At 41.3% G+C, this 23,669-nt stretch overlaps 1 protein-coding gene across 6 annotated transcripts in view; it reads right to left on the bottom strand.

Annotated features, from left to right (window-relative positions):
* The window catches only part of LOC126427400 (zinc finger protein 708-like), a 181,102-nt gene that overhangs the window by 42,598 nt on the left and 114,835 nt on the right, over positions 1-23,669 (bottom strand). Inside the window, exon 6 of one of the 6 annotated variants that reach the window (XM_050089758.1) lies at positions 10,467-10,597. The exons of the other annotated variants lie outside the window; for them this stretch is intronic. Within the exon in view, the coding sequence (XP_049945715.1) occupies positions 10,517-10,597 (81 nt within the window). The 3' untranslated portion in view covers positions 10,467-10,516. Of the gene's footprint in view, positions 1-10,466; positions 10,598-23,669 lie in introns of those variants that run through there. 6 annotated transcript variants of the gene reach the window in all.

Genomic DNA, 23,669 nt, shown 5'->3' with positions numbered 1-23,669 from the left:
CTGTGGTACAAATCACAAAGAAGCATATCCAACACTCAAATTGGAATCCAAAGCTTTTTGATGAAACTCTACCTGTGAAGGAGATAGTGAAATATCTAGAGGTAACCTTAGATGAGAAACTAGCTTGGACTCCTCACACGAAGCGCACTGCTCCAAGGTGAAAGGTACTCTAGTGAGTACCAGAAGGGCTTGTGGCAAAAACTGGGGCCTAAGACCGTGAGGTATGCACTGGATATACATGACAGTGGTTACACTTAGGGCCTCATATGGGGCTGTGGTGTCGTGGAAGAAGGTTGCAGCTAAGGAGCTTGCTAAGGTGCAGAGACCGGCCTGCTACACCATAACAGGCAGAATTAGTAGCACACCAACCGCTGGGATGGAAGCCATGCTGGATATGCCTCCACTATACCTTAATGTTAAGATGGACGCAGCATCTGGTGCATACAGACTCAAAACTGGTAAAACCTGCATCTCATTGGGGTATCCAGACACACACACTAAAATAGTGAGTGAAGCAAATATAGGAATAGCTGGGGAAATGCCAGCCGACTATATAGTAACTCCCAACTGCTTCAACAAGCCTTACATTATAATTCGAAGCACAGAGCAGTGGGAAAAAACAGTTCGACACCATACGGGGGACACTGGTTCATTGATGGGTCGAAATGATACCAAGGTACTGGGACCAGGTTTTACGGGGTTCAGCCAAGACTGGTGGGCATCATCTCTCTAGGAAAACTGGCCTCGGTATTCCAAGCTGAAATTACTGCAATCAGGGTGTGTGTAGAGGAGAATATTCATAGGTGCTCCAAGTACCATAGCATGTACATCTAATCAGACAGCCAGGCAACCCTGAACTCATTGGCAGCTCCTGCAACAATATCTAACATTATTGCATAATGTCACAGGGCTCTGGTGGAGCTAGGGGGAAGCAATAGGATAAAACTGATGTGGGTCCCTGTCCACTTGGGGATCGCTGGCAATGAATAAGCCAACAGATTGGCCAGGTTGAAGGCAAAGACTCCATTCACTGGACTGGAACCTGTCCTGACAATCACCAAGGCTATGATCCAACTAGAACTACGGAACTGGCTTAGAAGACAGCACATAGAATACTGAACCAAGGTCTGTAAGTAAAATCATGGTAAGGTAATGATGTCAAAGCCATGTTTTAAAAGAAGCTCTGTAATCCACGGCTTGAACAGGAAAGAGATTAAACTCATGATTGAACTGATGACCATCCATGGGAACTTCAAGAAACACCTACATACAATGGGTATAATGGAAGGAGACCCGAAATGTAGTGTCTGTGATGACAGGGAAGAAACTGCATCACACCTAATCTTCGAATGCACGGCATTGGAGAGCAGGAAAGACAGAATTCTCAGGGCAACTAGAAGTGAAGAAATTGTGTCTAACAAAGAACTGGCAAAGGGACTCCTTGCACTATCTAAGGGCACTGGTCAGCTTTACACGATATACAGGCAGCAATACCACACAAACTGTTTTGGTGCAGGCAGTGCCAGGTTATACCACAGCTGTTTTAGCTTCCCTGCCAAAATCAAATCAAGTCAATCATCCTTAGTGAATCTGTGTTTAGGTTTTTTTGTTACAAATTAAATATTATGCAGTGTGATCAAGATGGGTCCAGTTCAATTGGTTGTAATTCAAACTAGGTATATGTTACATAGCAATCTAAAGCACCATGTAAATAAGCAGGAAATTATCTCATCTGATATGACAAACTTGTCTGTATAGAAATATTTCCTTCTATTCACTTATCTTAACAGCTACATATGATGGCAGTTTATCATATTTTCACTGATATTTAATGTAATATTTATCTTAGAATGTTTGGTAAGGTTCTAAAGTGACCAGTAGGGGAAGGCACTTATTTCCAGTTGTTTGGTTTCAACAAAAACATGTACTTTCAATCATCATTATTTTAATTTACTTTGTACAATGCATTGAAGATGACTAGCATGGTATGGTTTGTTTAGGTTTTAAATAAGCAGTGCTGCTGTGCCTCATCATCTATGGTAATATATTGGTGTTTCTCATTATTTTAATTTACTTTGTACAATGCATTGAAGATGACTAGCATGGTATGGTTTGTTTAGGTTTTAAATAAGCAGTGCTGCTGTGCCTCATCATCTATGGTAATATATTGGTGTTTCTCATGTAGTCTGGGCCAGTGAACTGTTACTGTTACATCTGCGTAGGTTCAGACAGTAATTGAACACAAGTCTCTGGGCAACCAACCAGTTGTGACATTTCAACTCTCTAAAATTGTATGGGTGATAGGATTTTGAGCACAACATGACAATCTTCCCATTTTCTCATTACACTGAATTGTTGTATGTTTTTGTCACTGACAAACTTTCACTTTGTGCAAGTGATAGTTCTGTTTTGTACTGATCTTAGACAGACAGTGACACAGGATCAAAGATGACCTTATATTAACACATAGTTGGAATTTAGATTCTAGTTCTGATTTCACATTAGCTTATGTAACTGGGAAATCTGTCAAATATTCATAATTATTCACATAACTGAACTGCATTATCTTCAATCTGAAGTGTTCCACCTTGCTATGTGAACCTATATAATTCAATTTAATGATTTTAAGTATGGCCATTGACAGTACACACCATTCAATTTAAATTTGCCACTGTGTTTAGATTTACTTATTATTTAGTTTTCACTGCATTTAAAATCAGTTTATACAACTTTTTTATGTATGCATTAACTATTGCAATATATGCCTAACTTCATACTTTCAGATGTTGCTTGACTGACAAAAACTAGTGGACACAGCTGGTGCTTTTAACAGGGTAGATACTCGGTGGTGGATGGCCTTGACCCACGCATGGGACCGTAGAGGTACATTCCGACATTGGCTTTGTGCACTAGCTTGAAACTCAATACATCATAGGACCAGTTTCAAAGCATTAACATTATGCATCTTGATTGAGATTCCTCAGTAAGGTGTCAGCTCACAGTGTCAGTAGCAGGACTGAAGTCACCATCAGTGACCGACCCTACTGGAGCACAAACTGAAGGTAACAGGCACAAGGCCAAAATAATCAATTTGCTCATCCAAATTTATTTCATCACGGAATATTGTAATGGAGTTCCTCCTTTCAGTACCGGCATTAACATCAAAATGACAGACTTTGAGATGATCAATTTCTGTTGGTTTTCTGTTTAACTACTTAATAGAAAAAAGGCACCTGGACCATATGAAATGACCATACACTATCACTCATAAAATTAAAAACAAACTGCCTTCCGTCACAAATTGCGTTTATTTACTGCATTATGCATTTCGAGCAATGGAGGCTCATCTTCAGGTGCTTTTTAGTGATTTACATCAGGTTTTTTAGTTGTTTGCCTGTTGATATTACATTTTTGTGTTACAACATGGTGTATTGTAGATGTAAGTTTAACAGCGTTAATAAGATGAAACTAACTTACGGTTTAACTTTGTATGATGTCTGCTTCTGTTGTGCAGTTGGTATACACAATACACATCTTTGGTTTTGCAGTACATACTGGGATATATACACAGTCACACACTTTTTCGCACATTGTTGTAGTAGAACGTAAACATGTCAAAGATTCCCGTTCATACAGATGTTCTACTTCTAAATATAATCGATTTTCTTATTTCACAGTAGATAATATGATATAGTATTATAAGTACACAGGTATTATTAAAATAATTATTTGGCACCATGTTGTAGGTTGTCAGCTGTTTGTACTATTATAGATTTGATTCCTCAGGAAAGAAAAATAAACTTTTAAAGGTGTAGAAAAAATTGTGGCTGTTAAACTCTGTTTGTTCATTCAACAAGTTTTCGGAATATTTTTCTTTGTGTAGCATTATTTCTAACTGTTCTAGTAGATTAAGTTTTTTACTGTTGGGTTCTGAGTGAAGTACAGTTAGATTGTTGTGGATGTCATCACGTCTGTGTTTATTAATATACATGTGGTTAGCTATTTTAGATTTTTCAAAATGGTTTAGTCGAAAGGTGTCAGTGTGTTCTTTATACCGTGTGTGGAAGGTTCTTACAATTTTTCCTATGTAAAATGCAGGGCAACTGTTACACTGTAATTTATATATTCCACTGTGTTGTGTTATTGGCTCGTTTGTGTTCACTCTGTGAGGTAAGTGGTATCCAAGTTTGCTGTTTGTGGAAAAAGATATTTTAATTTTTTTGTGATATTGCGCTTGAGTATGGAATGCTTGTGAAGATTTGTTTTGTGTCGGAGTTTTCTTTTCAGTGTTTTTGTGAGTGATGTTGGTCTAAATTTTTCTAGATAGTTTATCAATTGATTTTACAGAGTAACCATTATTTACTGCAATTGTTTTGTTAGTATCTATTTCTTGTGTTAGTTCTTTGGGTTTTATAGGTAATGGATGTGCCCTGTTCAACACTGATCTAAATGCAGCATACTTATGTGTGTTCAGGTGCTTGAAGATTCATGTATTGTGATGTGAGTGTAAGTTGGTTTTCAGTAAATGTACAAATTATGTTCTTGTTGTTCGTTCACAATTGTGAGGTCTAAGAAATTTATGGATTGATTTGTTTCATGTTCTATTGTGAACTTTATTTTATTGTGGAGTGAGTTGAATGATGTGACGAGTTCTTCAAGTTCATCTTTAGTGCCATCAAATAAGGGTAGTTTGTCATCTACATATCTCTTGTAATACACAATTTTTTGAACAATTTTATTTTCTCCTTTGAAAAACTTATTCTCTAAGTGGTTGATGAAAATGTCAGCTGGGAAACTTGAAATGCAGTTACCCATAGCACACAATGTTAATGAAAATACCCAGAAAGAAGAGAAGAAAGCAAAACAACATTCCAATCCAACTTTTGAAGAAAACGAAGTGTTGAAACAACTGAAACACAAACTCAATGAACATGATGCTCTTGTTGTGGAATCAGATAAAGGAAATTCCATGGTCATCCTTTACAAAAATGATTACATTCCTGAAACTCTTATTTTTTTCTCGGAAAATAACATTACTGATCTCAACCATGATCCAACCACTAAGTTTCAGAAAAAATTGAAGAAAATGCTTACCCAATGTAACTTCCTCCTGTCTGATAAACAAATAAAAAGTTGCACATTAATGAATGCCACTGCCTCCAAACTCAGAGCACAGCCAAAGATCCATAAACATTTTCATCAACCACTTACAGAATAAGATCTTCAAAGGAGAAAATAAACTTGTTCAAAAAATTCTGTATTACAAGAGATATGTAGATGACACACTACTCTTATTTGATGGTACTAAAGATGAACTTGAAGAACTCCTCACATCATTCAACTCACTCCACAATAAAATAAAGTTCACAACAGAACATGAAACAAATCAATCCATAAATTTCTTAGACCTCACAATTGTTAAATAACAACAAGAACATAACTTGTACATCTACCGAAAACAAACCTACACTGACATCACAATACATGAATCTTCATACCACAAGAAATACATACTATCAAAACAATTGCAGTAAATAATGGTTACTCTGTAAAATTAATTGATAGACTATCTAGAAAAATTCAGACCAACATCACTCACAAAAACACTGAAAAGAAAACTACCTACACAAAACAAATCTTCACAAGCATACAATACTTAGGCACAGTATCACAAAAAATAGCCAACTTATTCAAAAAAATATATATATATTAAAATATCTTTCTCCACAAACAGCAAACTTGGATACCACTTACCTCACACAGTGAACACAAACACGACAACAACACAACACAGTGGAATATATAAATTACAATGTAACAGTTGCCCTGCATTTTACATAAGAAAAACTGTAAGAATCTTCCACACAAGGTATAAAGAACACACCAATGCCTTTCGACTAAACCATGTATATTAATAAACACAGACTTGACAACATGCACAACAACCTAACTGTACTTCACACAGAACCCAACAGTACAAAACTTAATCTATCAGAACAGTTAGAAATAATGCTAAACAAAGAAAAATATTCCGAAAACTTGTTGCATGAACAAACAGAGTTTAACAGCCACAATTTTTTCTACACCTTTAAAAGTTTATTTTTCTTTCCTGAGGAATCAAATCAATAATAGTACAAACAGCTGACAACCTATAACATGGTGCCAAATAATTATTTTAATAATACCTGTGTACTTATAATACTATATCATATTATCTACTGTGGAACAAGAAAATCGATTATATTTAGAAGTAGAACATCTGTATGAACGAGAAACTTTGGCATGTTTACGTTCTGCTACAACAATGTGCGAAAAAGTGTGTGACCATGTATATATCCCAGTATGTACTGCAAAACCAAAGATGTGTATTGTGTATACCAACTGCACAACAGAAGCAGACATCATACAAAGTTAAACCGTAAGTTAGTTTCATATTATTAATGCTGTTAAACTTACATCTACAATACACCATGTTGTAACACAAAAATGTAATATCAACAGGCAAACAACTAAAAAACCTGATGTAAATCACTAAAAAGCACCTGAAGATGAGCCTCCATGGCTCGAAATGCATAATGCAATAAATAAACGCAACTTACGACTGAAGGCGGTTTGTTCTTCATTTTAAGAAAGTAAAACAGTCAAGGACGAAACACCAAAAACCAATGGATAAAATTAAGTAATATCACTTATATTACACTGAACTCGTTCCTCCTCTAACAGTAGCTTATCAAATGTCTCTGCAGCTATGAAAGATTGGAAGAAGGCACCAATCAATCATATTCTCAAATAGTGTCACGTTATAAATGCACATAATCATAGCAAAACTGATGCATGTCCATGAATAAAGCTGTACGGCACATTTCGGAGATTTCAGGAAATCGACAAGAACCATTAATAATAATGTAATAGCAGGTACGTATTGCTTGTGGATGCAGACTGTTGAAAATAGTTGGTTGTGCTTTTTAAAATTGCACTAAGGATAGGTTTTAGAAAATAAATAACTATTAAAATGGAAATACAGTGTATAGCAACTGATATACAGCACTACTGCAGATCACTCTGTACTCTACTGTAACGATAAGGTTGCCTAGAATCTGAAAGTTTTGAATAAGTAAATTATAACAAGATACAATCCAACATTTATTGCAGACTGCTTAATTCGTCTAAAAAAAAGTAACAGAAAATAAGTTTGTTATCAAGTTGAGACCCAAAGCTGGCACATTCCACTGAGTTGGCACACTGAATGGTTTTATAAAATGCCTGTATTTTGTTTCCATCTATTTTGTCACATCCAGTAGACCCTTTTTTCCTCCTTACAAGTTTCAGTACCCCATTGTAAAGCAACCAACAGACAAAAGGCAACTGAATTTGTTTTACTTCATGTTCACAACCATGTTTCACAATAAATTGTCTTTCACATGGATGAAGCATGCTTATGTCTCAAGGATCGTCACTGCATAACCTCAACCAGAGGCACACCAGATGATGTTTTGAGAACCAGCTCAACGTATCCCATGCCCTTGAGGTCTTCCATCATCTCCTTAATGGTCAATTTTGAAGGTTCTACAGAGGCCTAAGCTATGACATGCCTCCATTCTAAAGGAGCCATAGCTTTTGGCACTTTCTTTTCTCAATCATTGCGAAGTTTCTGTCACAAGGTAGGAAACCGACTAACATATAAACTTTTTACGTCTTTCTACACATTACTTGCAGCTAACCAGATCGAAATAAAGTGCTAAATCTCTCCAGTTACTGATGTGCCAAACAGTAAACTATTTTGGCTGAACCACAGCTTGCATCAGATCCATCCCCTAAATTTACTGTGTCAGTTAAGTACCAAAGTGATGAACCATGAAATTATATGATGGCAGCTCTCTCTGGCAGAACACCGTGGAATGTGTCAATGTATGACAAAGCAGAACCTGTTGTAGGTCCACACATGTACCATATATATTGTTGTTCCTTTGTAGCCATTTCTGTTTTGTTTTTTAGCAGTGTGTATGCTCGGTCTGCTTTTGCATGACACAACTGACGTAAGTCCTATGTTGTGCATTAGTATCTCGTCTGAAGCTGCGATCATAAAGAATCAATACATTCTGCAGAGATTAAGATTGTGGTACATCTACATCTACATTCATACTCTGCAAGCCACCTGACGGTGCATGGCGGAGGGTACCCTGAGTACCTCTATCAGTTCTCCCTTCTATTCCAGTCTCGTATTGTTCGTGGAAAGAAGGATTGTCGGTATGCATCTGTGTGGGCTCTAATCTCTCTGATTTTATCCTCATGGTCTCTTCGCGAGATATACGTAGGAGGGAGCAATATACTGCTTCACAGACATGCTTTCGAAGATTTACTCCTACTATGAGAAACTCAAACTGAGTTCCTGAATTAGAGACCTGTCATCATTTGATATGGTATGTGGTCTACATAAATACTTTCCTCAACCATCTTCAGGAGTGGTCAGTCCACTTTCCTGTTTATGTTGAAGAGAGAGTTTCCATAGCTGGGTGATACAGAATATGTCAAGCAATGTTTTTTGACACATTTCTTTTGACTGGATTTCATATTTGAAAGTAGCTTGTTTCCATGAAGTACCATCTGTCTTACTTTCCCTTTGTCTGGCTAGCACGCCTATTTACGTGGAGTTCATCACGTAAATTGACTTTTCCTTGTGCATCAAGGTGTGGTATTCTTTGTACAGGTTTAACTTAATTTACATATTTATGTCCTTGAATCCTTCTTTTGAACACACTTCTGTACTGCATACATGATCCTGAATCATGCTATCAGTATTACTACTCAATATTCAACTGAATTATCATACTTCCCATTCTCTTTTAATAATATAGCAGTGTGTATTCTACCTTTTCATGAATGATGAAGACAGAGCTGTAGTTAGTTTTATCCCATGTTACTTATTTTTACTGTAATATTGTCAGAAGATACACACAAGGTATGTTGTTAGAGCCTTGTACTCTACAGGGCACATATGTTGTCATTCAGGACACTTGTTATTTTATAGACATATGTCCTTTCACAAGATCAATCAAACCAATCCACCATTATTCCACTCACTTGCATTGGTTGCTGCTGTACATGAACCACCTTTCCTTCTGTGATATATGTTCCAATCCACCATCATGAAGTCTTCCTCTGAACGTACAATTCCGAACACGACTGCAGACTGCACCGACCGGCTGCAGGCGGCACCACTGGTTGCCATTGTTTGCAATGTGAGGCATGCTGAACGCGGCGGCAGCGTCGTCTGCCGCCGTATACCTGCTTTGGCGGCAGACCGCACATCCGGTCAGGAACCAGTAGTGCCGCTGCCGCCGAACTGCATAGCGACTGGAGACTGCTTTTACTGGCTGAACATACCCAAGTCAGTGAAAGTGAGTTTCTCGGACTCCGATGAAGAAAAGTTAATTAACAATGTGGCGAAATATTCTGTAATTTATGACGCAGGGCATGAAGAAGACAAAAATATTTTAGTGAAAGATAACGTCTGGAAAGCTATAGCACAAGAGCTAAATAAAACAAGTACGTATATTCAACTAATTATTTACTAACAAATAGATCCATATGTGCACTAACAATTATTATATGAAGATGTTAAAAAGGCAACAGTATATATGTTTCGTCTTACATAAACCATTATTTACAATCCATTGTTATTCACAACCCATTGTTAACTGCTGCCTCTTGCCACGTCACAGAACCGTATTCGTTGGAGAAAAAATCTTTTAAGTTTGTCTCTAATTTCAAAACCACTGCTGTTTAGAAATCCTCCAAAACGAGAAAAGCTATGCATGTTTTTTTGGCTGGTTGCTTCGTTAAAACTATAGCTATAAAATGGTATACCATTTTCTTCAAGATAACTGTCTCGTAGCAAATTGCGTAAACAACTTGCCGACAAAACGAGGTCGTCAGCCACTTCAAGCGCCACAGCAATAGGACTATAAAATACCCTAAATACTTGGCTTAATAGCCCAAAGGCGTTTTCTGACACTCGACGAGCACGGCATAATCTCTAATTGTGGATGTGTTTGTCTCGATGTGATGCAGCAACTCTTCTGAATAAGGTTTCATCATAAAATCAATGAGAGCAAACGCTTCGTCTCCTATCAGGAAATGTGGTAATATCACATTTGTGCCTGGCAAACATTTTGGTGGAGGTATATTAAACTCCTTTGCGGCTATTTTCTTGCCCACAGCCGATTTCTGAAATATACCGTTATCAGACTCTTTTCCATAAGTGCCGACATCAACGCTAATGAAATTACAATTTGCGTCCACAATAGCCATCAGAACAGTTGAAAAAATCTTTCTAATTAAAAAACAGAGATCCACTTTTCTCTGATGCCATTATGCGAACATGTTTTCCATCTATAGCGCCTACACAATTAGGTATTGAAGCCAAAATTCTTCTTCAATACGTCTGAAATCTGATTCGGTAGAAGGTGGCATCAACATGGGCAGCAGCCTTATTCCTAATATCTTCAAAACATTTTTAACAACTCTTAATACGTAAGATGGTGATATACGATAGGCAAATGATAAAGACCGGTAACTGTCGCCTGTGACCAAGAATCTGAAACAAACGAAAACATACTGCTAATATAATTTCCATTTACAGATGATGACTGTATGAAGGAGTGGAAATTTTTGAGGTACAGTTACCGAGGTTCAAGAAGAAAAGCAAATTAGGAACAGACTCTGCTGCCTCAAAAACTTCAAAAACAAAAACACACGAACAGTTATTGTTCCTTGACAGTGTTGCACAACACAGATGTGGAGGAACAAATATTACATTGACGTCATCGCAGACAACAATACACGAAAGCCAAGAAGACAGTGGAGATTGAACTCATCAACTGGACCTTTCAGCATCACAGGAAGAAGATACGGCAGAAACACATACAATAGGAAATAGTGGTGAAACATCTGTGGTAACAAACGATGAACATTATGTGCCGCACGAAAAGGAAAACGCAGTAAAGTTCGTAGTAATGATGATACAATATTAAAAATGTGGAAAGAAAGGGACGAAATTAGGCAACATTTATTAAAAACGTTTATGGAACACAAAGATGATGATATTGACTTATTTTTCCGTCACATCAGCACCGTTGTAAGGAGTTTACCTCCAGTTTATAAGGCAGAAGTCAAAAGAAAAATTAGTATGATCGTTTCTGATTATGAAATAATGGCTGCACAGTGCAACACACATCAGCCACGAGATAACAGCAGCCCTTCAACCTCCACAATTCTCTTACAAAGCCTTGGAACTGCAGCACAATCTAATAATGCACAACATTTTGTGGACTTACCTCAGCGTCAAATATAATTTTTCTTCTACACTTATTGCGTTTCTTAGGCACTGTGGCATTATGTCATCTTTAATAAAACTGAGCACGAAATTAAACTGTCTTTTATTTAAATGGCAGTAACTCCTGAAGATATTTACATCACCTAACAAAGGTCTTTTATCAGTGCTGTTAACTACCTTCTGCAGTTCTACTTTTATATAAAGGCATTACCAGCTTTCGTCTTTTCCTGGAATGCAACAATAAAATGTCATTGTTTTCCTCTTCCAACAACAGCGCAATAACAGCGGTGATGTTAAGACATCTCGCCCCACGCAGTTGTTCCCGGCAACTGCATAGCTTGTCTGTCGCTGCGTTCCGCAATGCACTGACTGCAGGCAGCAGCGTTGCCATCTCTCTTCTGCAGCCGCAATCGGTCGCTGTCGCCGTGTTCGGAATCGCACCTTCAATGTCCTGCCAACTACCCCTAGTTAATTTTCCTTTTCTGTGCATTACTTGTACTTTTCAAACCACTTGCTGCAAGTGTCACCTTGCTACACTATGCAATTCTTGTAACACCTTGCAAGCAGACAAGATAGTGGTCATCTCACACTATGGTCACATCGTGTCCTCCAGCATCCTCTCCACTGGTTCCCCATCGGCCTCACTGTTGATGCAGTTTGCCTTGTGTGAGACACAACATGACAGAATCACCAATAATTCTACCCCATTTGAAAACCGATATTCCACCTTGTGAAACTGGCAAGGAATAGTGGCACTTGATTACATGTTGCTATTTCATATGATATCTCTGCACCAAGTGCTGTGTACCACTGACCTGCCCTATCACACAAAAGAGGGCCACACAAAAGAGGGCCACACAAAAGAGGGCCACACAAAAGAGGGCCACACAAAAGAGGGCCACACAAAAGAGGGCCACACAAAAGAGGGCCACACAAAGGAGGGCCACACAAAGGAGGGCCACACAAAGGAGGGCCACAGGGCCTATGTGCACACCACCTCTCTGCCACTTAAATCACATATGTTTTTACTGTTCTACAGTCCTCTTATCATGGCATGGTGCAGACCACTGCTTCTGGATGTGTTACTTTTTAGAAACAGTAGTGTATTACAGGGAGCACATGAAGTCTGGGAAAACTTAACAATTATTTATTGCACAAGAACCAATAATTGTACAGATATCATACATGTGTCATTTTGAAGAGAAACAACAAAATGTTTTTTTGATGTATACCACCACAGCATAGTTTGGTAATTTGCTGATAGTTGGCACTAGTTGCAGACATGGCAAGTTCAGGTGCAGAGCGAGCTTTCTGTGTGTTAGAATTTGACGAAAACAAGTGCGCTACAGCTGTTCAACAGATGTTTAGAACCAAGTACAGTAAGAAGCCACCAACAAGGAAGCCCATTTACCACTGACACAACAAATTCATTACGACTGATTGCATGTGCCTGGCAAATAGAAGTGAACATCCCAGTGTGACTGAAGTGAATGTGGAGTGCGTATGAGAGACATGCTAGGATGGATATGGCAAGAATTTGATTGCCGTATTGATGTCTGATGGGTCACATGTGGTTTGCAAATCTTTTTTTTTTTTTTTTTCAGGCTTTCAGAATATCTTTCCAAAATGCAATATGTTCCTATACTTTATGTACACCCTCAAGATGAAAATGAGTAGCCTAGCCAACTTCAGAATTATTATGAAATTAAGTTACCTATTTTTGATCTAAACTTTGATCATACCAATCATGTTAAGAACAGTGAACCTCCAGCTGTAAATTCAAAATAAACAGTGATAGCTATACTACTGCAATAACATAGCCTTCATTCATTTACACTACATTTTTGAATTGCAACGTAAGAATATTTAAAGTAAAGATCTCTGTCTCATGTTACAGGTCAGAAACCACACACTTTTACACAATGAACAAAACATAAAAGCAACATCAAAACAGTATTTCACAAACACTTTCCACACTCAACAGTGTAGTACTTGTTGCTCAGGCATTATGTGGCTCCAATGGGGTGCAGTAACAGACAACTTGTGCACATGCATCTTTAAAAACTGTGCTTTCAGTTGGTCGTAGCTGCAAAATATTAGACTTATGGCCCAAATTTCAATGTAGGCTCAACTACATCACTGATGTCTTGCAAGTAACATACTTTATAGAATCAAGTAATGGAAAATCCTGGATAGAAAGTAACAATATTATGAAGAGCAAAGTTGATTGGTTGGTTGGTTTTGGGTATAAAAGAACCAAACTACAGGGTCATCAGTCCCTTTTTCCTGATGGAAGCAAGGCTCAAGGTACAAAAACACCCAACAACACACCTAAAAAGAAGACGAATCAAACAAATAAAAAATGGGGAAAACATACAACACAAGGAAAAGTAGAAGAAGGTATTAAAACCCTAGAGCACACGGTCTGGGCTGCATGAACACAGTAATGGGAGATGATGAGCCAGCCACTATGCAACACATTAAAATGTCCACCCCAAGAAAACAAGGCGAGATGAACACATGTAGGAAAGACAACCACGAAGACAAATAAATGCAAAAGTGCAACAGAGTTAAAATGGAGGGAAGGTGGCGACCTCAGTCTGCCACAGAGTGGCTAAATGTGGGCAATCTAGCAAGATGTGGATGAGTCATATGTGACCCACAGTGACACCGAGGTTGGTCCTCGCGACAGAGGAGGTAGCCATGTGTTAGCCACGTATGGCCAATGCGAAGCCAGCAGATAACCACAGAGTCCCAATGAGAGGCTCACAGGCAGGTCTTCCACACATTCATAGTCTCCTTAAGGGCATGCAGTTTGTTGTGCATAGTGAGATTATGCCATTCCATCTCCCAAACCTGAAAAACCTTATGGTGCAATAAACATCGCACATCAGTTACAGGGATGCCAATCTCCGAAGTGGTTTCCATGTAGCCTGTTTGGCCAGGCTGTCGAGAAGTTCATTTCCTGGGATTCTGACGGGCCTGGGGTCCACACAAACAACAAGAATGACTGGACCATTCCAGAGCATACATGGACTCCTGGATGGTCACCACCATAGGATGGTGAGGGTAGCACTAGTCAATAGTTTGTAGGCTTCTCAAGGGTCAGTACAGAGAAGAAACGACTCACCAGGACATGAGTGGATGCGATCAAGAGCACAAGAAATGGCCGGTAGCTCTGCAGTCAAAACACTGCACCCGTCTGGCAAGGAGTGCTGTTCAATATACCCTCCATGAACATACGCAAAGCCAACGTGACCATCACCCATCAAGCTGTCAGTGTAAACTACTTCACGTTCCTGCTACATGTCAAGAATCGAGACGAAGTGGCAGCAGGGAGCTGCAGGCTTAACCGAGTCTTTAGGGCCCTGTGAGAGGTCCAGGCAAAGCTTCGGCCTCCGTGTACACCATGGAGGTGTACGTGAATGGACCTCGAGCATAGGTGGTAAAAGGAAGGACTCCACTTCAGACAGAAGGGATCGGATGTGAACTGCAATCTGAAGCCCTAACCTGGGCCTCCAATGCAGGAGATGAAACTCCATGGATGGGAAAAGGAGATGGTAATTTGGATGCTCAGGAGAACTATGAATGTATACAACGTAACTGGTGAGCAGTTGTTCATGCCTAACCTTCAATGGAGGGATTCCGGCTTGGTCAGTGGACTCGTCCTGAAACCTCCTGTTGCCAGTCAAACGCCACAGTGGTGCACTGGGTCGAGTAAATGTAATGCTGAGGGCGCCGTCAAACAATAAACCAGACTCCCATAGTTAAGATGGGATTGAACAAGGGCTCTGTAGAGCTGCAGCACCGTAGAGTGATCTGCAGCCCAGCTGGTGTTGCTCAGGCAGCAGAGGGCATTGAAGTGCTGCCAGCTCTTCTGCTTCAGCTGATGAAGACGAGGAAGCCACATCAATAGAGCGTCGAAATCCAGTCATAAGAATCGATATGTCTCCATTACATTAATGATGATCCACTCACTGTAAAGTTCTGGTTCCGGATGAATGGTACAACACCGACTGAAGTGTGTGATACACGACTTTGCAGCTGGAAACTGGAAGCCGTGGGCTAGAGCCCATGACTGCGCCTTGTGAATGATTCCCTGTAGGAGCCACTCAGCAACACCATTACTGGTGCAGCAGTATGAAATACAGAAGTCGTCTTCATACAACGAAGGTGAGACCAATGGCCTGACAGCTGCTGCAAGATCGTTAATGGCCACTAAAAAATAGAGATACACTCAATACAGAGCCCTGCGGGACCCCATTCTCCTGGATAAGGGAACTATGGGAGGAACCATCTTGCACATGGAAAGTACGGATCGATAGGAAATTTTGTATAGAAATCGGGGGCTGGCCCCAGAGACCCCATTCATATAATGTGGCAAGCATATGATGTCGCCAGGTCGTGTCCTTAGTTTTTTGCAAATCAAAAAAGACGGCAACCAGGTGTTGGCATCAAGAAAAGGCTGTTCAGATGGCAGACTCTAGGGAAACTAGATTATCAACAGTAGAGTGACCCTGGCGGAGACTGCCCTGGCATGGAGCCAGTAGGCCACATGACTCCAGGACCCAACACAACCGCCAACTTACCATACATTCTAACAGCTTACAAAGAACGTTGGTAAGGTTGATGGACCAATAGCTATCCATATCAAGTGGGTTTTTACCAGGTCTGAGCACTGAAATAATGGTGCTCTCCTGCCATTGCAATGGAGAGACGCCATCACACCACATCCGGTTGAAGATGATGAGGAGATGTGTCTTGTAGTCGAACAAGAGATGTTTGACGATCTGACTGTGGATCTGATAAGGCCCAGGAGCTGTGTCAGGGCAGTGTGCAAGGATGCTGAGGAACTGTCACACTGAAAATGGAGCATTATCGGGTTCAATGTGACATTCAGTGAACTAGAGGGCTTTCCTTTCCATCCATCATCTGAGGGTGTGAAATGCTGGGGGATAATTCTCTGATGCAGAGGCTCAACCATAGTGCTCAGCAAAGAGCTCGGCAATTGTGTTTGCGTCAGTAGATAACACGCCATTGATGTTAATGCCAGTAACACCTGTCGGGCTCTGGTACCCACAAACATGTCAGATCTTCGTCCAGACTTTGTAAGGTGATGTATGGCACCCAATGGTGGCATGTACCTCTCCCAACACATCTGTTTCCGTCTTTTTATTGAAAGGGTACAGTACCACCCGACATTGAAAATAGGTACAACATTCTTCGTTATTCCTGTCATAACATATTTTTTTGTGATAATAACGCAATTGCACTTAATTCACCAAAGCCGGATATCAGTGGAGGAAAGAAGGACAATTTATTTATTTAACTGATCACATGTGCACTCCCACAAAATAAATCCCTATATCCAGTTTGGTGAGATCTGCGAAATGAATGAATGTATGGTCGTCTGCTAACCGCAGATAGTGAATGTGCAATATATGATCATCTTTGAGATGGTCCTTTGGTCACCTTTGGTGGAACCACAGAGATGAAATTTACCGGAGCTTTGAGCGCCTGAAATGTAGCTGACCAATATAGTGCTCCCCCACCACGATGGAGTTGCGAGCTGACCTGAAGAACGGCCATGTTTTCAGACTCTGGCACTGGATCTTGTGTTGGTAAGACCTGTCTTAGGTGTGCTCCGTAAAGACAAAAGAGTGGAGAGAATGGTATGCATGTGGAATACTTAAGAGTAGTTTGGAATAATAATTTCTCTATTTCAGGAACTTTTGTGGGGAGAATTAAATGTCAGGCAGGTAATATTAAGGGGATCATAGTAATATTCGGAAGTGACCAACAGTCACAATGAAGCCACGTGTAACAATAAGTTGAAATACTTCCGAGTGCTAAAGTTAAGCTGAATTACTGGCGTGTGTACTATAAGTTGGAAATATTTAAGAAATGGCGTGTGCAGGACTTGAAATTAGAGACGAGTACTTCCATGTGGTGAGTATTGTGCGAGTCTCAATCTGTGTATGAGACAAAGGATAAAGGGAAGTACTCATCCATGGTATCAATTGAGGACTCGCGTGTGTGACGAATATGTTCTTAATATTACTTTGCATCCTATCCAGAAAGTGCACTATAGTGTTAGATAATTTCGAGACCATAAGATAGAGAATCACCAATGTAAAGCCATGCCCACTGGGCGGAGTTTCTCATGTGGAATAATTGTAGAAAATTTAATGGTGTGTTTAGGTTATAGAATTTATCGCAATAAAAAAGATAGTGAAAAGTAAAAGATTGGTGGCCTTTTCCTTCGAATAGTATGTTGTCATGATATCTAGAATTTATAATGTGTGCGCCGTTCATATTCAATTCGATGGCCACGTGTTGACCAAAGCCGTTGAATAAGAAAGAAAATGTGGTATTGCCAGTGCGTAGTGAACAGTCAGAGTTGTGTAAATTACTGATAGTCAGATGTGTGTTATCCGTTTCTGTTGCATAATATTCAAACAGGAGAATAATTTGTAACTTAATTGTGAGTATTAGAGCTCATGTTACTCGATAAATAAGAATGAAACCACTCACTTGGCAGACCACTTATCTTGCAGGCCTGACTGCTTGATGCCAAAACATGAGCAAGGCATATGGGTGCCTCTCATTATAAACTGGCAAACGCAGGCACGAGTCCTTCAAAAGTTATTAGTAAGCTCTATGGAAGGGTGCTGCTTATGTAGCCATAGAGCTTGCCGATGCTCTTGCATGGCCTCCGCGATTTCCGGCAACCACTTTCGCCGTGGGCACCCTAAAGAACAAAGGATCGTATTTTCTGCCACAGAAATGACCGTTCTAGAGACCTGCTCAACTACCACATCGATGGTACCATGTGGGGGAGTTTCAATGGTGACAGCAGAGGTGAAAGCTTCCCAGTCTGCCTTGTTTAAAGACCATCTTGGTAGACGTCCGGGGGAATGGCGCTGGGGAGTGGCAGGAAGATGGGAAAGTAGTCACTACCACACAAGTCATTGTGGGCTCTCCAGTGGACAGATGGGAGAAGTGCTCGGATGCAGAGGGATATATCAATGGCCGAGTAAGTGTCACGAGCCACACTGAAATGTGTGGGGGGGGGGCAGTATTTAAGAATCAGAGGTCGAACTGAGACAGTAAAGCTTCGACATCTCTACCTCAGCCAGCAGGCACAGTGCCACACCACAATGGGTTACGGACATTAAAATCTCCCAGAAGTAGGAAAGGCTTAGGGAATAGTTGAATCAGTACAGCCAATGCGTTCAGGGGTACAGCACCATGTGGTGTAAGATATATGTTGCAGGCAGTTATTTCCTGTGTCGTCCTTATCCTGAAAGCCACAGCTTCAAGAATGGTTTGAAGGGACACAGGTTCACTGCATACTGGGTGCAGAACATAGACACAAACTCCACGCATGACACTCATAGTCACTACGATTCTTGTAATATCCCCTATAGCCATGAAGGGCTTGGGTCCACATTGCCGGGAACCAGGTTTCCTGTAGGGAAATGCTGAAAGCAGGTGTAAAGCTGAACAGCTGCCATAGCTCAGCCAGGTGGCGAAAAAACCGCAGCTGTTCCACTGGAGGAGGACATTATTGTGAGGCTGGGAAGGCATGAAGCATGCAAGGAGGTAGGTTACGCCTCAGGCTCACCTGTTGCCACCAATTGAGAATTTATATCCATTCCTATTGTGGATGAGGCATCAGTGAGATCCAGGTTCTCAGGAGATGCTGGGATCTCCATCTCATCTGCAGGTGCAGAATTCGTAGGTAGTGGTGTGTTGAGGCCACTGGAGGGTTCTTTTTCTTAGCAGACGTCCTTGTTTGCCTTCTCACTTCTCTTTAGGGGCTTGTTGGGAGGACTTCTCTGAAGTAGCTTCAGGCATGGAGGAAGAACGTGAAGCTCTTTGTCCAGCAGGTTTTGCTTCTTTAGCCACTGGCGAGTGTTCACTGTGGGAGAGAAGGTCCCACGGGAACTCTTCTGCACGAGACGAGCCTGAGGAGGCTGTTGCTTCTCCAGCTGGAGGGAGGGGACCGATGTCCCCTGCATTTGGAGGGTTCTTGCTACCGAAGTACGTACTTGTGATGGCGATGGTAATGTAGCTGCAGCGTACGTCGATGTCAACCAAATGGGGTGTAATTGTTCAAATTTACATTTAGCCTCTTGGTAAATCAACTGGTCTAGGGTCTTGTACTCCATGACTTTCCATTCCTTTTGGAGTACTGTGCAGTCTGGTGAGCTGGGGGAGTGCTGCTCACTTCAGTTGATACAAGTGGGATGAGGCGCACAGGGAGTACCTGGATGCAGCGGGCATCCACAGTCTCAACATGTGGTGTTGGAAATGCAGTGGGAAGACGTGCCCAAAGTTCCAGCACTTAGAGCACCACATAGGGGGAGAGACATATGGTCTAATGTCACAGCAGTAAACCTTCACCTTCACCTTCTCAGGCAATCAATTACCCTCAACGGCCAAGATGAGGGTACCGGTAGCAACCCTGTTTTTGGGTCCCCTGTAAATGTGGCACATGAAATGAACACCTCGCCATTGTAGATTGGCGCAGAGCTTGTTGTCTGACTGCATGATGAGACAGCAATGGAAAGTAATCCCCGGGACCATGTTGAGGCTTTTATGGGGAGTGAGGGAAACAGGAATATCACCCAGCCAATCACAAGCGAGTAACGTCCGGGATTGGGCTGGGGATGTTGACTGAATCGAGACTGCACCATTTCTCATCTTGGACAGCGCTGTCACTTCCCCAAACTTATCCTAAAGATGTTCAATAGAAAATTGAGGCTTCATAGGTAGAAAGGAGCCCCTGTCCATTCTGCTACAGACTAAATACTGACGTGAATATGGCGCTCTTCTTTCTGTCGCCCTATGTTCCTCCCTTGGTGTAGCAAGGGAGGGAAAAGATTTAGGATAATATCTGTCAGCATTGTACTCGATCTCGCCCTTCTTAGAGACTGCTGGCGCTATACAGTCACCAGCAAGAGATAACGGTCCACTTCATGGCAGGTCATCTGCCCTGATGCCACCCACTCCAATCAGTCCACCTGGCATGATGGCCATTGCCGGGAGTGCTGATGCCCCAGGAAGACAGGCATCTGCTCCTTGGAATACATGGGGAGTTTACAGCTCAGGCATCAGCAGTGCGATCCCTGTGTTGTCAGGGGACTACCACCAAATGGCTACATGAAAGGCCCAACACAACAGAATGGCTACTGTGCTGGATATTGGGAACAGAGAAATCCAATACTGTCATGGGGGCGAAAGAGTACAGGAGACAACGGAAGAAGATAACATACCCCAGAAAGTGTCCTCACCCAAATAGTTGAATTGCAGGTGGAGATACAAAGCTGTGACAAGAGGCTCAGACTGACTAAGGGCACTATGGGTAACTCGCACCATGTAAGGCATCCTTCCTAATATGGCCTACGCTTCTGTAGAATTTGGAAAAGTGGCAAGTCAGACCATAAAATGGGACCTGAACTTATAGGGCCAAAAATTGAGAGACTCCTTTGCGTCACCTCTTACAACAGGCAGGGATATCTCAAGCCTATTCTAACCCTAAGACCAGTAGGAGTAAGCAAAGTTGACACTCGCCATAATGCGGAGATGCTAAGTGGCAGACAGGCACAACAAACAGAGTTTCACAAACAAAACTTTTGGCCCATAAATCTTTCATCAAAAATAGATGAAAAACACACACACACACACACACACACACACACACACACACACACACACCTGCAGTCTCTGGCAACTGTAGCCACACTGTCAGCAGCAGCACCACTGCATGATGGAAGTGGTGATTGGGCAGGGGTAATGAGGAGGGTGGGGTGTGAAGGGATAGTAGGGTATCGGTGACGTACAATGTAGTGCGAAAGAGGGAAGGGCAGCTACATGCTATCAGGCGGTTAGATGGTGTGCATGGGAGAGGTGGGGAGGGGGGTACTGGGAAAGGAGAGAAGTAAAAAGACTGGGTGTGATGGTGGAATGAGGGCTGTATGGTGCTGGAATAGAACAGGAGGCTGGATGGGTGAGGACAATGACTATTGAAGGTTGAGGCCAGGAGGGTTACATGAATGTAGGGAAAGTTCCCAACTACACAATTCAGAAAAGCTGGTGTTAGTGGGAAGGATCCATATGGCACAGATTGTGAAGCAGTCATTGAATTGAAGGATGTCATGTTTGGCAGCATTAACAACCAGGTGGTCCCCTTTTTCCAGTGGCCATTCATGCGGACAGAAGGTTTGTTGGTTGTCATTCCCACATAGAATGCTGCACAGTGGCTGCAGTTTAGCTTCTACATCAAATGACTGGTTTCACAGGTAGCCGTGCCTTTGACAGGATAGGTAATGTTTGTGATGATGGAGGGAGGATGTATGGGACAGGTCTTGCACCTAGATCTATTACAGGGGTATGAGCCATGACATAAGGGGTTGGGAGCAGGGGTTGTGTAGGGATGGATGAGTAGATTGTGGATTGTGTAGGTTTGGTGGACGCTGGAATACCACTGTGGGAGGTATGGAAAGGATTGTGGACAGAACATTTCTCTCTTCAGGGCACGACGAGAGGAAGTCAAAAGCCTGGTGGAGAATGTAATTCAGTTGCTCCAGTCCTGGGTGGTACTGAGTTACATGGAGAATGCTCCTCTGTGGCCAGACAATGGAAGACTGGAAAAATAAGGTAGGAAGGATTTGTTTTTGTACAATATTGGGAGGATAATTATGATCTATGAAGACTTCATTGTGACCGTCAGTATATTTTACAGAATACAAGATGCTAGGGGCTATAAGGCACACTTTCATTTTTAACCACTTTTTAAAAAGTGGCATTTTTACAATTTTTTATATTATATTGCAAAGTCAGGTTAAAAAAAAAATTGTGTCTAAAAGCGAACTGACCTGAAGGCACCTGAATATCAAAGCTGAACTTCTCCTTCATGACCTCTGTCTTCTTCATATAAGAGAGAGTCTTCACTGCCCACCAGAGCATTACTTATGCTGTACTTCTTGACATATTTGACCTTAATGTCTTCTCTTACTCTAGACCACAACTTTTTTCCACTGACACATTTGTGTGATTGTAGGTCCTTTCAATGCTTTCTCATGCGCGAGTCCTTCTTGGGTTTCGTCTGTAGCATGTCAACTGAATTTGGTCAGGAAATACGCCAGAGCAGAAGTGAGTTGAAACAGAGCCAACTGCAGGTGGGTGGCAGTATTACATGCTGCACAGCAAATCACGAACAACTGGCACAGCAAAGCTGAGTCAGCTGGGCGTGATATAGCAACAGCCAATGCTGCAGTACATTAGCAGAAGGTCGGGGGCCTTTCCTCACCTGCCACAAGTCTTGTTTAAAATATCTGCCTGAAACCGTCAACGAACATAGTCTGGAACGTATAAACATTCAGCCATTCATGTACTAAATGATTCTTGTCTCAATATCAGACCCAGCAACACCCACAAGCCCGTGACACCCAGGTGAGTGACTTCATAGAATGCAGTATGAGGTCTGCCATTTGACCAATAGACAGGGTAGCCTGCCGTGAGACATGAGGGAGCAGGCTGCTCACTGGAGGACGTTCACAGCATTCATCAGCTGCACCACTGTCGCAGAGAGACTGCTGACAGCAGCACTGAGTGACCCCAAATTCAGCCTTGCTCCTTACACTGTCAGCAATGTCAGATGTCTACTATTTCACATGAGAGGCAAATCGAAGCCTCTGTCAAGCTGTTCCTGATGTCCTATGGCTGAGGGTTGGAAAAAAGAAAGTAATTAAACATACCTACAGTCACCCTGACATCTCATTTCACTCTCCATGTGTGACAATCCAAGGGCCATGCAACATTGATGTCAGAACTTTGCCATCTCCTTCTTAGAGCAACGTTTGAACCTACACCATATGTTACAGTCAATCAAAATCAAAAAAAGAAAATTCTTATATTTTGGTCATGGAAAAGACATCTGACAGTCATTAATTTTATGAAGTAGATTTTATTGCAAATAGAGAACCAGTGGATTGTTCTACCCTTAGTGGTAATGGAAGGCATGATTAATTAGTGACTGTTACGGACCCTCGAGATCAAGCTGTGCATACCTAAGTGTAATGTATGAAATCACTTCTAGGAAAATGTCACACATGTGATCATTTGGGACATACAGCTAGGAAGTGCTGGGAGTCAATAGGGCTCATAATTATGTGTAAGAATTAAGTTAATGTATTTTGTCTTCTTGTCTTGTGAATACTAGTTCTCAAAGTGAGTGTTGTCAATAGAAACAGAGACACGAGGTGTGCCATAACCAGAAGCAGTATGCATATTGTTAGAAAAGGTAGCACAATTACCAGCAGTTAAT

The sequence above is a fragment of the Schistocerca serialis genome, chromosome 11 (assembly GCF_023864345.2).
Source record: "Schistocerca serialis cubense isolate TAMUIC-IGC-003099 chromosome 11, iqSchSeri2.2, whole genome shotgun sequence".
Taxonomy (NCBI): Eukaryota; Metazoa; Arthropoda; class Insecta; order Orthoptera; family Acrididae; genus Schistocerca; species Schistocerca serialis.
Note: the sequence above shows the minus strand (reverse complement) of the source record. Positions and strands in the feature narration are given on the sequence as shown.